Raw genomic sequence first — 15,306 nt, 5'->3', positions numbered from 1 at the left:
CTCTGGAATAAAACTGACATCAAGCCCTCTCAGAAATAAAGGTAATATTTGTCTACTCTTTGGCTCAAGATTTCTTGAGTGAATTCCACCCCTTACCAAAGATCCAATGTAAAATGGGTGAGCAAACCTGATTCCTATTTTACTGCAAAACTGACAAAAATTCTATAGTAAAGACAAACAGTCAAAATGGCACCATACTGTTTTATTTCAACCTTCAAACAATATAAAGAGGTAACAACTTCTGATGCCAAACCATGCAAATAACAATAAAGGAACAAAAAAAATATTAACGACGAAAAGACAATCATTTAAAGGTGTTTCACAGCAGTGCTTTGGCAGTACTGGCAAGTACTTCTAGCCAACGGCTTCCAACAAGAGGGGTCTGAATGAACCCCCTGTTCTCAGCAAAAGAGCCCCCACATTTTCCCCCTGGTGGTCTACACACTCTGAGTCACACACACCACACCCCTACACTCACCGGACTTGTGTCATTCACATCTTACAACACGTAACTACACATTGTGTGTCTGTACACAACAAAAACTAAAAATAAAACAGTGTGGTAGAAAAGTAAACAAACTCCAGTGTTTCCAGTAAGGCATCAGGGAATCACTGCTGGCTGGGCCCTTCATTTCACCAGTTTAAAGAAAAGTTTGATTTACATTTCTCAGCAAACCCAATATTCAGAGGCTTCACCATAACCAGCAAGCAGGCTCAAGTTAAAAGTTTAAAAGACAGTCCTCCTTTTTTTTGGTAAATGTTTCATATAAAACATGAAATCAAGTTCTACTTTATAAAAAAACAACTGAGCATTTTTAATAGTAAAAATATATATGTTTATGTTTCTCTTTTTAAAAAGACATTTAATAATAATACTTCAGAAGACCAGATTTAACCCTCAACCCCCCACCCTGCCAAGTGTCCACCTGGCACAGATACATTAAGGCAAAGGCTCCTGGAGAGGGATGTCCGCCTCGGCGGCGGGCTGGGGACACAAGGGGAACACATTCCGCTCCTGCAGGGCCAGTTTAGAAAGGCTTCTCCCTCATGTTCACCGAGCCGTCCTGCATCCCGAAGTAGACTCTCTCCGCCATGTTGATGAACAGGCCCGTGTCCACCACGCCTGCAGGACGAAGGACGGGAGGGAGCATTAAGTTTCAGGTTCCCAAGGCAAGAAGAAAACCAGGATCACAGGGCAGGGTCAGTAGGAGCAACTACCATGAACAGCACTGGACAAAGAAATGACAAGTCTAAAGCCTTCCCTCTCTCATGACAATGAAAAGAGATTCTGATTATTTTTATTTCTTCTTGCAATCCTTTCTCCCCTGCAATCTTGGCCTTCCCTCTATACTCAAATGCGCAAAGCTTTTTCTGGCCTTAGGGCCTTTGCTCACACTGTTGCCTTAGTCTGGACTGGTCATCTTTTCAGAGAGGCCCTCCATGACTACTCTAAGTACTCCCACTCCCAGTTATCCTCAATCCCACTATCAGCCGTAGAAGTTTTCCCCACAAAGGGCTGGAACATACTTGCAATGCATATACCACATCAAAATACATAAACTCTCCAAATCAATAAGACGACAGACAACCTAGTAGAAAAATGGGCAGAAGATTTAAAGAGGGACTTCCCTGGTGGCACAGTGGTTAAGAATCCACCTGCCAATGCAGGGGACACGGGTTCGAGCCCTGGTCCGGGAAGATCCCACATGCCACGGAGCAAAACTAAGCCCAAACGCCTAAGAGCCCGTGCTCCGCAACAAGAGAAGCCCACGCACCACAATGAAGAGCAGCCCCCACTCGCCGCAACTTAGAGAAAGCCCGTGTATAGCAACGAAGACCCAACGCAGCCAAAAATAAATAGAAAATTAATTAATTTATTTATTTATTTAAAAAAAAAAAAAGACTTAAAGAGGTACTTCACAAAAGAGGTTATCCAAAATGGCCAATAAACACAGAAAACAGGGGGCTTCCCTGGTGGCGCAGTGGTTGAGAATCTGCCTGCCAATGCAGGGAACACGGGTTCGAGCCCTGGTCTGGGAAGATCCCACATGCCGTGGAGCAACTGGGCCCGTGAGCCACAACTACTGAGCCTGCGCGTCTGGAGCCTGTGCTCTGCAACAAGAGAGGCCGCGACAGTGAGAGGCCCGCGCACCGCGATGAAGAGTGGCCCCCGCTCGCCGCAACTACAGAAAGCCCTCGCACAGAAACGAAGACCCAACACAGCCAAAAATAAATAAATAAATAAAGTAGTAGTTAAAAAAAAAAAAACATAGAAAATGGTGTTCAAACTAGTCAAAAGAGAATGCAAATTAAAACAAGACACCACAACGCAATCACCAGAATGAGTATAACGCAATTTGACTAGAATGCAAAGACACTCCCACACGCTAACAGTAGGAGTAAATTGGCAAAACCACGTTGGAAAACGTTTGTTGGTACATCTTCTAAAGCTGAACATATTCATACCTTATGATCCAGCAATTCTCCTCTTTGGTATATAAGGTATATATTAGGTATATATATGGCCCTCAAAAGACATGTTTGAGAACATTCACAGCAGCACTTTTACTAATAGCTAAAAACTAGAAACACCCAAATGCCCATAAGAGTAGAATGGATATACAAACCTTTTTTCACACACATAAATATGATGGTATACTGTTCAGTAGTGAGAATTAAGTACAACTGTAAGCAACCTTCGCTGAAAATATTTACGTATATACACATACTACAGTGAGATAATACAGCAATTCCCCTACATGCGAACCTTCAAGTTGCGAACTTTCAAAGATGTGAACGTGCGTTCGCATGTCCAATCACATAAGTTAGATCACGTGTCTGGCGTACATTGTCACGTCCGTGCATCCTCCACAAGTGGCTGTGCTTTTGTGTACTTTACTGTACAGTACTGCATAGAGTACAGTAGTATACTATCTTTATTTCAAGCCCAGGATGTCTGGAAGCAAGCGTAAAAGCAGCAGTGATGTAGCTGGTACTACTGTACTTTTCAAGGTACCGTACTGTAAGATGTTTTCTTGATTTTTTGTTTGCTTTTCATGTATTATTTGTGTGAAAAGTATTATAAACCTATTACAGTACAGTACTATATAGCCGATTGTGTCAGTTGGGTACCTAGGCTAACTTTGTTGGACTTATGAACAAATTGGACTTACAAATGCGCTCTTGGAACAGAACTCGTCCATATGCAGGGGACTTACTATACTGTTCAACTATCGAAAAAAAAAGTTTGGGAATTCCCTGAGGTCCAATGGTTAGGACTCCTAGCTCTCACTGCTGAGGGCACAGGTTCGATCCCCGGTCAGGGAACTAAGATCCCGCATGCCGCACGGCACAACCAAAAATAAATAAATAAAATTAAAATTAAAAAAAAAAGTTTGATGGACCCAGTGTGTAGGGGAAGCAGCACCTGCATACATTGTTGGCAGAAGGGTAAACTGATGCCATCCATGGAGGGCAATTCTGCACCAATAGCAAAATCAGATACACTTATTCTTTGATCTGGTAATTCCCTTCTGGAAAAAAAAAAAAGGAAACAAATATCTGCTAGTGGGGACCTGGTTAAATAAATTATGTGATAGCCACAAAATGGAATGCCATGCAATTATTTTTTTTAAAAAATGAGGAAGCTCTTTTGTGAACCATTACATAATAATCTTCAAGATGGGAAAAAATAGGAAGCAAACCACGTGTCTAGTGTGCTGTCACTTATGTAAAAGGAGATGGGGCGGGGGCTGATTTGCGTTTATGAAAGATCAGCTCAAGAAGGACACACAACTTTGGCAGCGCTGGCTACCTCCAGACAGGGGGAAGGGCAAAGGGATAGAAGATAGAGACTTTTCACTGTTTACTCTTATAATTTTGAACTACGTAAATTCAAAAGGATAAATAAAATTAAAATTTTCAAAGACAGCCCCCAATACATAAACAAATAAAATCATCTACCGGCAATAAAAAGCCATCAGGTAGAGAAAGGAGCTGCTGAAACACAGAGGTCCCCAGCACCACACTGGGCCGCCACGACTGGGGCCTCCCAAAGACATGCCAAGTGGCCACTCAAGACCCATCCTTTTCCAAAATTCTGTAATACAAGGTGACAGCTTCCACCTGATCCAAGAGAAAGCCAAACTGGCTCCAGAAAAGACTTCAAAGAAAGAGCAGAGATGCATGGCAGCAGTCTAAGGTCTGATCTTACAGCAACCTCTCTTCAGATTACTGAGATGCCAGGAGCGACTGACCCGTTCCTACCCCCACCCTCCCAATTAGTGGAAAGGGCAGAGGTGGCTCAATGTGAACATGGGGGAAAGAACCTCTGCTCTGGGTGCAAACAATGGAACACCCAAGGGCGTGACCAGCCATGGACCAGTTTAACTGTCCTTTAAGTGTCCTCACATAAATGAACGTACATGGGACAAGGGCAGGGTGACAGGATAGACAGGGAAACTTGCCCTCTTTTCCTCCCTTGATCATGGTCCAGCAGCAAGTATCTTAAGAGACCAAAGAGGAAGAGAAAAGAGAATGAGAAAGAGAACCAACCGCACTGATGATCCTGGTGGCACTGCACTAAATAATTTAACATCTAGCCTCTCTTTTCGTTTTCTTCATGTTAAGTTCCTAATGAAACTCTGAACTTCTCTAGGATGTAGCGTCTACTTACTAAGGTGGAGAGCAAAGCATGGGAGAAATCTGCTCACCAAGGAGATCTCAATGTCTCAATACACCAAGAAAGGTCTGAACAGGTGCAAGAGAGCTACCTAGTGGGCACTGCAAGAAATCCACCTATAGAGGAACAGCGCCAGCAATGGTGAGCGGTTTCCTGTGCCGTCCCTGGGTTTGTCTGTATTACCATTCGGGGCTAATTCTCCCGTTACTAACAGTGACCTCTATGGCTTCTCTTCCTCCTGTCTTCTTGGCTCTTTAGTTCTTCCACTAAAAAGTTAACACTAAGTAAGGGAATAAGCATAATTCAACCCATCTTCTTTACATAGTAAATCTGGAAAAAGATTGTCAACAGAAGACTAAAATAGTAGACTAAAGTAAGGTTGGAGAATTAGCTCTTTATTACATGTCTATACATTTTTCATTTTATATATTTATATGTATTTCATTCCCAAATAGCATGGGTAAATCAGAATGTAATCTAGCAACTTAATTAAAGATGAAGACAGTATACTTCCTTCCTAGGGATGTACTCATTCAACAAATATTCCCATGTGTGCTGAGCACCATTTTAACTCATTTACTCCTCCCAACAATCCTATGAGGTAGGTACTAACAGCAGCCTCTTTTACAGAGGAAGAAACTGAGGCGCAGAGATTTAACTGACTGCACAAAGGTCATATTGATAGAGCAAGCCTGGGTTTGGACCCTTACCCAGGATGTCTGCTCCAGAATCCACTCCTAGCCACTACAATCTACTAAACTGACTTCATCTGCCCCATTAGCTTGCTCTGGCCCAAGAATACTTCATGTCATGGAATATTCCCAGTTGGAATCTCAGTTGCCCGATATCGTAAGACTGATATGTCTCACATCTGCCTCCTCTTTTTAATCCCCTCGTATGAGCCTTCAGTACCACCTCTGGCCTGGACTCATAACTCACCCAGACACTGCCCACCCAGCCTTCATCCAGGGCCCAGGGCCCTGGCACAAGGTGGACTGCAGACACCCCACTGCCCAAAGGTCCATGTCACACAACCCCCTCCTGACCTGGCTCTCTGGCTCTCGACGAAGGAAGGACTAAGAGTTCAGGGTCTAGAGGCAGACAACCCAGGCTCCCACCTTGGGGATGCAGCCCTTGAGCAAATCATGTACCCTTCCTCGATCCGTGTCTTCCTCTATAACTATCTCATTAAATTGGGGGATCAAACAAGACGTTTTTCAACACTTAGCACAGTGTCTGGATCACTCTACACTAAGGCACAGGTCCAAAGTCACCTCTCCTCCATGAACCTCCCCACGCTTCGCAGAAGAAGCAACTCTAGACTCTTGGTATTCCACATTCCTTCTTATTTGTAGGCACAGCTTCTAGGCGGCCCCACACAGCTTTCCCCAGGTTCACATCAACTCTCCCTGAGGCAGAGCCCACGTTCTATTGACAGGAGAACTCCCTGTAACATGTGTCACAGCACCCTGCCTGTGGCAGGAATCTAATGTGTGGGTGACCTGAGTCATTCTCCCCCAGAGAACATGCCAAAATCAAAGAGGCTGCAGTCAAGCTCCTGAAAGGAAAGGCTCTTCGCAGAGAGGGTGGGCTTATTTCAAGGCAGGCCCCATCTGACACCCCATCAGCTCCAGGCCTACCCCAACTGAATGGGTTGTGAAATGCCAACCAACGAAGCTGCTAGGTGAGCAGTAACTCTTCTCGGAAGGAAAAGGCCAAGGCGTGAAGTTAGGAATTCCAAACACAGCATGAAGGAAATTCTTTCCAACCAAGTCTTGCAAAGCCCACATCCATCCATGGCCAGAGGCAGGGGACAGCTGCGAAGGGCATGGGCGCCTGTGCTCAGTGAACGCCACTCCCATTACCTGGGATCATTTTGATCGTTGTGTTCACTTCACTCCATTTGTGGACCCGGTCAAACTTCCAGTCCAGGATAAAATTCCCATTATCCGTCACCACAGGACCCTAGAAGATAATTCCCCACACTTACAGAGGCCACATAGATACAGGCAGGCAGAGAGGAGCAGGAGAGCGGAGGTGACAACCAAAGACAAGTATCTTAATTAATCCACTCCAACCAGTACCCCTGCCTCATGCTTTCTAGGAGGCAGGAACCTGGGGGTCAGAACTGGAGTCTTGAAGCCATCCAGGCATAGATCTCACAGGAGCCATTAACCTCTGTGAGCCTCAGATTCCTCAACGGCAAAAAAGGGATAATGAAACATTCCTCATCAGGCAGCTTGTGGGTAAGCCACATGGGCAAGCGTTAGCCACAGTGAGGGCTCACTGATTCTTAGCTATTACTAGAGTGAAAAACTACAGCAACAGAACAGACTACCAACATGGCTCAACATTCCCACAGCTTCACGTTAAGAACCATCAGTAATGCAACGTAAGACAGCGCTCCCCCAGACGGGGCAGACCCATCCAAAAGACAGGGAGCAGAGATGGGTCCTGGGGTCAAACAGGCTGGGGGTAGTTTTAGTTAAGTAATCCAGAGTTCCGCAACAGCTTTGAGCACTAGAAAGCGTTTAGCAGCATAAATGTTGACAGAACACTACAGTCAAAGGCAAGGAAATGAGGACTCCTCTGCAAACTGGAGAAGGGGTGGGAGCCCAGTTCAGAACCCCACGAAGGCAAGATGCTGGGCTCTAGTGTGGAGGAACCCCAGCCATGAGAGGGCACCCCAACCATCTCCTCTTGGCTTTTCAGCTACACAGGGAGCCAGAGTCAGAGCTCTGTACAACCGGTATGATTAGGATTATGATTTTGTAAAAGTCACAAAAACACCAGGCAGAAAACATGTCAAAATAAAAGTTCATCGGGGTAGAGTTACAGATAATTTGCTTTCTCTTCTGTACGTTCCAAACTTTTTATATACAGTTCTGTCTGCAACTACAGTTATTTTTTGGAGTATTGCTGTTGCTTTTTTGTTTATTTAAGTGTAAGAAAAAAAAAGTTCTGTGCAACCCACTTTAGAAGCTGAAGAGAAACACGTGGACTAAGTTTCTGGAGTATATTCCTGGGGAGGAATTCACGTCCCCCAAGAAACTCTACTTCATTTAACCACAGAATGAGAAAAGAGAAGGAAAAATAAAATTACGTCATGAAACCTGAATAACTTTCTGCCCCAGGTGGGCCTCCCAAAACCCATTTTTAGCAGCTGTTAGTCAGAGATCCAGGCCTCAGGTACAAAGACCAGAGATAACCTAAGGAGCATAGATCCCGAGGGACAGAAAATACGCCCATCTGTACACAGAATATGCATTGCATTAAGTATAGTCTTATCTACATGAGTTTGAATGTGGAAACTGATAAAGTCAGCGCTCTAAAAGTAAACCAATAGGCTGATTAAAAATAAATAAACAGAAGCCACCTGCCCAGTCTAGGCACAGACCTAATGGAAGCAGGAAGGACACAGCCCTGAGAGCCTGGAATGCCTCCCAGAAACCTCCCTGGCCACTTACTGCCTTGCTGACAGCCATTCGAAGTTCAATCACACCCCCAAACTTCTGGGTCACAGCTCGGCTCACAGGGACATAGGCCATCGGGATGACCTCGATGGGGATTCCCTTGTGCCACTGATCCCCGAGGTGCTTTGAATCCTTCCTGGAAAGAAAGAGTCAGAAAGTACAACAAGTGTAAATAAGCTCAGTGGTACAGACACAGCAACTTCAGGCATGGGGATAAGAATGAGGTAAGAGGACAAGGGAAGCGAGCAGGGCCCAGTGCACGGGGCTTCAAATGCATTGGCTGTGTTTTACCGTTTAAGAAAAGCAGTAGCTTTTGTAAGTAAATAAGACAAAAATGTTAAAACCTGGATGGATATGACTGGCTTGTCATATACAGGTGTGAAGAACATAATCATTTACAGCTGTAATTTTTTTTTTTTTAATTAACATGCTCGCACAAGTGCCTTCTATCAGACTCCCTGAAGGAGAATCTGAGAGCCTGGTCAAAGACTGGCCACACACAAGTCACGTGTGACCCCAGAGGCTGCAGGGGTGCTGGGTCACTGCCCAGGGGCAGGGCTTGTCCTGCTTCTTCTGAGGCTCCTTGTTAGGAGCGAACGAGTGATAAATAAGGACACGCTCTGTTAACAAGGGTGCCGAGCTGTTTCCTGCTCCTTCCAGTGGACACATGAAACAGCAGTACCTAACTTGAGCACGAAAGCAGAGCATAATCCTCCAAGCAGAGCATAATCCTCCATGACACTGGCTACGTCACAGACTATTAGGAAAGCCCCTCCCTCCACCTGTTTCCTCCTCTGCAAAATGAAGCCTGGGGTCCGATCTACCTCCTCAGCGGACAGTTCAGAACACCGAACATCGTACCTGAAATCGGCAATCACGATGAAGCGACTGGCATTGCCAGCCACAATTTTCTCCTGTGTCAGGCAGCCTCTGGGGGATGGGGAAGAAGCAGCAAATGAACACAGGGGTAAGTAAGACAAAAACTGAATTTGGGAACTAAGGTCAGATACGGGAAACCAAAATCCACTCAATTCTGGCACTTAAAGAGAAATTTAATTTTTAATTCTTAAAGGAACACCCCCCCCTCAACTCCATCATCCTGTGCAATGGACTGACTTGTGTCTCCCTGCCCCTCCCAAAAAATTCAACTGTTGAAGCCCTAACCCTCAATGTGACTATACTTGGAAGATGGGGTTTCTAAGGAAGTAATTATGGTTCAATGAGATCATTAAAGTGTGACCCTGGTCTGATAGGATGGATATCCTTTTAAGAAGACACCAGAAAGCTCTCTTACTCTCTCTCCCTCCGCCACAGGAGGCTGCACTGAGAAGGCCGCCATCTGCAAGCCCAGGGCTTCCAGAACTGTGAGAAATAAATTTTTCCATTTAAGTCACTAAGTCTAAGGTTTTTGTTATGGCAGCCCAAGCTAAGCCATGCTGTTTCCAGTAAATGGACTAGGGAAACACAGCCTGTGTCTGGGAGAAATGGTTCCCAGTCGGGCAGCGGGCATAATCCCATCTAAGATGCATCTGCCAGGAAGCACTGTGCCTGGGGAGAAGCCATCTGAGCATGGCATGAGGCGGAGCTTCTGCAACTGGAGAAGTAAGGACAAGCTTTGAACAACCTGCCCTATCTGCAATTTGACAGCCAGGGTTATAAAGTGGAGAGAGCACAGTGAGATTTCAAGCAAATTTTGTGTCACTCCATAGTCTGCTTGATTATAAGAACCAGGAGACCAGGACTTCACCTCCTTCAACTCACCACTTCCTAACCCCCCAAAATCAACACCTAAGAAACACCCAATAAATGTTTTCCAAATGAATGAATACATACATCACTAACTGCTCAGAGCCCACAGACCCAGTAATCTAGTCCTGGTAATATGTTTGCTTTAGCCTGTACAGTTTTTAAAGCTGGAATCAGTAGAAGGCAGCAAAGAGAACCCATTAAGATGAATAATTTCATTGAAGAGGCCCAGGTTCCTGTCACCAGATTGCTACTAACAACCAGAAATGCCAGGCTGGTTCTACAGCCTTATGCTTTCCACATCCGAGTAGAAAGACAAACTCACGTACATCACAGCGGCAATGTGTTTATTCTGTATTCCACTTTGCTTTGCTAAGGATTAACTGGCAGATGCTCTGCAAAAAAATCCCCACAACACTCACCCACCACCCTTGATGAGATTGAGATCAGCATCTACTTCATCAGCACCATCGATGGCAAGGTCAATCTGTGTTGAGGGTAAGGAAAGATATAAAAACCACTAAGCTTGAACATGCAATAGCTCATCAGGTCCCAGCAGCCCTATTAGCCAGGCACAGTTTTTCCTATTTAGCCAGTCAGGAAACTGAGGCTCTGAGAGGTTAAGCTATTCCACTAAGGTCACCAGGAAACAAATAGGGGAACCACACCTGGGGCCAACTCTTATCCACCACTTTACACTCCCTTTACTCATTGATGGGCTTCTCTGTGGATGAGCTGGAATGATTGAGAGCATGCAATCTCAACGTGAGTAACTTCACCTCCAAGTACAGAAGGAGGTATACAGTATACCTGTGAGATTAAAATTTCATTGGGGGTGGGCATTAATGGAAAAAAGGCTGAGAAACACTGATTCAGAAGTCTCCGTACTAATGTGGCAAAAATACTGGCATGCTGACACACATCTGATGCAATACAGAACTGGAAATTTTCTGAGGTACCCCCACTATGACCCACCAAAGCACCTGTCTGGGCCTGCCCACTCCCTTTACAGGAAGCTCCACTGCCAGGCCCAAAAGCAGTCAAGGAGGGAATAGGTTCATTCATGTTTCAAAATTTGAAATCAAGAAAGAGATGCACTTCTTGTCACTCCTGGCACTCTGCAGAGACAATGTGGGAGCCTCAAGTATGGTTTTTAAAACAGTAGTATAAAACCTCAGGGTGCAAACTCAGTTCAAGCCGCAGTTAGAAGCTGCTTGGCACAGGGCCTACAAAGCTTCAACGGGGCGTCCTCCCTTCCACCCTTTCACAAGGATGGAGTTACAGCCTGCAATGCTCCTCCCCACTCTGCACCACGGCAGCTCTCTGGGGCCTGGAAGGCGGCAACCTTTTCTGTCTGGGTTTCATGCCCACCTTCAGCCCAAACCACTCTCCCCACAGCGCTGAACAGCTGATTCAGCCTGTGCCCTGGCTTTACCCACAGATATCTCCGAACAAGCCCTTCCCATGGTACTTACTAACCCATCTGTGGCCCACATGTCCCATGACACAGTGGATTAGTAGACCACCATCAAGTCTGCTTTCAAGCTGCCGTAATCCCACCTCACTCTTCCAATCCAGCCTTGCCCTCTCCTTCTCCCTCTCCCCCTCCCCCTGCTGCGCACAAACCCATTCCACTCACTCGGTCCTAGACATGCCAGCCAGTCTCAGCACTGCACACGTGCCAGCCCGGAACCGCTCCCATGGTTCCCATCTACCCCTCTCTGGAATGCTCTCTCCTGCCCTTGCCACCTAGCCTTCACAGCTCTGCTCAAACTTTACCTCTTCCCACAACACCCTTCTAAGCAGCATCCTCTAGAGCCAGAAGCACCTGGATTCACTTTCAGGCTCTGCCACTTACAAACAGCATGGCCTTAGGCAAATGCCTTGCCCTCTCTGCCTTTCTCATATCTGTAAAATGAGATAACAACGGTACCCACCCTCAAGACTACTGGAGCTTAAATACAGTTGACCCTTGAACAACATGGGTTGGAACTACACAGGTCCACTTATACAGATTGTTTTCCACTAAATACGTACTACAGTACTACATGACCCACGGTTGGTTGAATCCACAGATGCTGAACCGCAGATACAGAGGGCCAACTACGGGACTTGAGCATCTGTGGATTCTGGTATTCGCAGTGGGTCCTGGAGCCGTTCCCCCACAGATACCCAGGGATGACTGTGGTTTAATACAGGCCCAGCACTTAGCATAGTAACTGGCACACAGTCAGGGCTCAGTAAATGCCAGCTGTGAGCATGTGCCTCACTTTCATTAACTTCAGTCTCCTCTAGATTGCCTGTGTGTTTAATCATCTTTACCATAAAACTTCATTTTAATCTGTCTTCAAAGACCCATGGCTGCCTCAGATGATGCTTCTTATCTCCACTTAGTGATAAGTTCTGAGGGCCGCCCTGCTCATATACGTCTGTGTGAGGGCTGCAGGAAGCCCTGGGTCCCTGAGCCCTCTTGGTTAAACCACAGGGAATGTCCTAGAAATTAACAAGCTCTTCTCTTCTGACCTCAGCCAGGATTAATATTCAAAGTCCTAGGAGAAAAGTTAGTATGACTAACTGACTTTTCTCCTAGACTCAACAAGATATCCAGAGCCCATGAACAAGTGACAGCTATTTAAAAAAAAAAAAAAAAAAAAGAAAGGAGACCAAAAAACCCAGCAGCCTCTCTCTACTTACCTCTGGGTGTCGGTCCAGGTCACTGAGAGTTAAGCCATACTGCAGGATGAGCTGACGGGCCTGTGGAGGACAGGGAAAAGCACCCATAATCATTTACTCTTAGTGACGGCGAGGATCCTCAGAATCCTCTTGGATTTAAGTGTCAGACACTGAGTCCCACCAAGGCTCCCTCTCAAATCCAACCTGGTCCACCACGAGGTAGGAGATTTAGCCCCATGAACAGCAAAGGTTAATTCATTCCAGAAGCTGGAAGAAGGTAAACAGCACATAGCGAACACTGCTCCAGTGCTAGGCTACGAGCTCCTCCTCAGTGACCTGTTACTTAAGATAATGTCATGGGGGACTTCCCTGGTGGCGCAGTGGTTAAGAATCCACCTGCCAATGCAGGGGACAAGGGTTAGATCCCTGGTCCGGGAAGATCCCACATGGCGCAGAGCAACTAAGCCCGTGCGCCACAACTACTGAGCCTGCGCTCTAGAGCCCGCGAGCCACAACTACTGAGCCTGCGTGCCACAACTACTGAAGCCCTCCTGCCTAGAGCCCGTGCTCCTCAACAAGAGAAGCCACTGCAATAAGCCCGCGCACCGCAACGAAGAGTAGCCCCTGCTCGCCACAACTAGAGAAAGCCCGTGCGCAGCAACGAAGACCCAACGCAGCCAAAAATAAGTAAGTAAGTAAATAAATAAATAAAGGTAACGTCATGGCCTCCTAAAGTCTCTGGTAATACAGTACCAGTAGTTCCCTCTCCCTCCATCACCCCCCCCCCCGCCCACGGGCCATTCAAGGTTTCACTTTCCACGGTTTCAGTTACCCAGGGGCAACCTTGATCCAAAAACATTAAATGGAACATTCCAGAAACAAACAATTCACAACTTTTAAACTGCACGCCATTTTGAGTAGCATGATGAAATCTCTCGTCATCTACTCCGTCCAGCCCTCATCCCTTTGTCCAGCGTACCCTATTTGTCATTTAAAAGCCATCTCAGTTATCAGATTGACCGTCACAGTACCACAGTGCTTGTGTATCAAGTAACCCTTACTTTACCTAATACAGGTATACCTCATTTTATTGTGCTTCACTTTACTGCACTTTGCAGGTACTGCATTTGTTACAAGTTGAAGGCTGTGGCAACCCTGACTCCAAGGAGTCTAGGGGTACAATTTCTCCAATAGCATTTGCTCACTTTGTGTCTCTGTGTCACATTTTGGTAATTCTCGCAATACTTCAAACTTTTTCATTATTGTTATTATATTTGTTACTGTGATCTGTGATCAATGATCTTTGATGTTACTACTGTAATTGTTTTGGCATTTTTTAGCAATAAAGTCTATTTATTTATTTATTTATTCATTCATTCATTCATTTATTTATAGCTGCGTTGCGTCTTCATTGCTGTGCGCGGGCTTTCTCTAGTTGCAGAGAACGGGGGCTACTCTTCGTTGTGGTGCGCGGGCTTCTCATTGCGGTGGCTTCTCTTGTTGCGAAGCACAGGCTCTAGGTGTGCAGGCTTCAGTAGTTGTGGCGCACGGGCCCAGCTGCTTCACGGCATGTGGGATCCTCCTGGACCAGGGCTCGCACTTTTGTCCCCTGCATTGGCAGGCGGATTCCTAACCACTGCGTCACCAGGGAAGTCCCTAGCAATAAAGTATTTTTTAATTAAGGTATGTACATTGCTTTTTTAGACATAATACTATTGCACATTTACTAGACTACGATGCAGTATAAACATAACTTCCATATGCACTGGGAAACCAAAAAATTCATGTGACTCGCTTTGTATCATACTCACTTTATTATGGTGGAATGGAACCAAACCTGCAATATCTCCAAGGTAATGGTCCCAAAGTGCAATAGTGATGCTGGCAATTCAGATATGCCAAAGACAAGACATAAAGTGCTTTCTTTAAGTGAAAAAGCGAAAGTTCTCAATTTAGTAAATTAAGAAAAAAAAGTTATATGCTGAGGCTGCTAAGATCTATGGTAAGAATGAATTTTCCATCCATGAAGTTAAAAAAAGAAAAAGAAATTTGTGCTAATTTTGCTGTTGCATCTCAAACTGCAAAAGTTACAAGACTACAGTGCATAAGTGCCTCGTTAAGATGGAAAAGGCATTAAATTTGTACAGTAGGATATTTTGAGAGAAAGAAAAACCATATTCATGTAACTTTTATAACGGTGTATTGTTATAATTGTCCTATGTTATTATTAGTTGTTGTTAATCTCTCACTGTGCCTAATTTATCAACTAAACTTTATCATAGGTATGGCTGTATAGGAAAAAACATAGTGTATACAGGGTTCAGTACTATCTGTGGTTTCAGGCATCCACTGGGGGTCTTGGAACATATTCCCCATGGATAAGGGGGAACTAACATTTTTAAAAATTTCCTAAACTAAGAGCCAAATCTACAAAATATTAGAAACGTCTCTAAAAAAATCTAACAGTATGAAAAAAGACTGAGGAAGATCACTACAAATTGATACATAGTGATTTCCAGGCTACACTGTTGAATAAAAATAAGCAAAAGAATACATACACTCAGAAGAATATGTAAAGGCAGGACCTCCGGAATGGCTAGGCGAGAGCACCTGAGAGCACCAGACTGGGAAAGATTTAGGATGTTTGTGGGAAAAGTCAGCACCACCGACTCTACGGACATGCCTTTCACACAGGCTGACTGAAGGGGAGCCCGGAGCAGAATTTGTTGCTGG

General features: G+C 45.2%; 1 protein-coding gene across 2 annotated transcripts in view; it reads right to left on the bottom strand.

The window, feature by feature from the left end:
- Positions 1-218: 218 nt before the first annotated feature.
- Positions 219-15,306, bottom strand: part of RPIA (ribose 5-phosphate isomerase A) — a 32,465-nt gene continuing 17,377 nt past the window's right edge. For both annotated transcript variants that reach the window (XM_061211233.1, XM_061211234.1), the window contains 6 exons: positions 12,595-12,654; positions 10,323-10,387; positions 9,016-9,084; positions 8,149-8,290; positions 6,547-6,646; positions 219-1,123 (listed from right to left, as the gene is read on the bottom strand). In XM_061211233.1, coding sequence (XP_061067216.1) covers positions 1,029-1,123; positions 6,547-6,646; positions 8,149-8,290; positions 9,016-9,084; positions 10,323-10,387; positions 12,595-12,654 — 531 coding nt within the window. In that variant the 3' untranslated portion in view covers positions 219-1,028. The remainder of the gene's footprint in view (positions 1,124-6,546; positions 6,647-8,148; positions 8,291-9,015; positions 9,085-10,322; positions 10,388-12,594; positions 12,655-15,306) is intronic.

Source organism: Eubalaena glacialis, chromosome 14 (genome assembly GCF_028564815.1).
Source record: "Eubalaena glacialis isolate mEubGla1 chromosome 14, mEubGla1.1.hap2.+ XY, whole genome shotgun sequence".
Taxonomy (NCBI): Eukaryota; Metazoa; Chordata; class Mammalia; order Artiodactyla; family Balaenidae; genus Eubalaena; species Eubalaena glacialis.
This window is presented reverse-complemented; position numbering and strand designations above follow the sequence as displayed.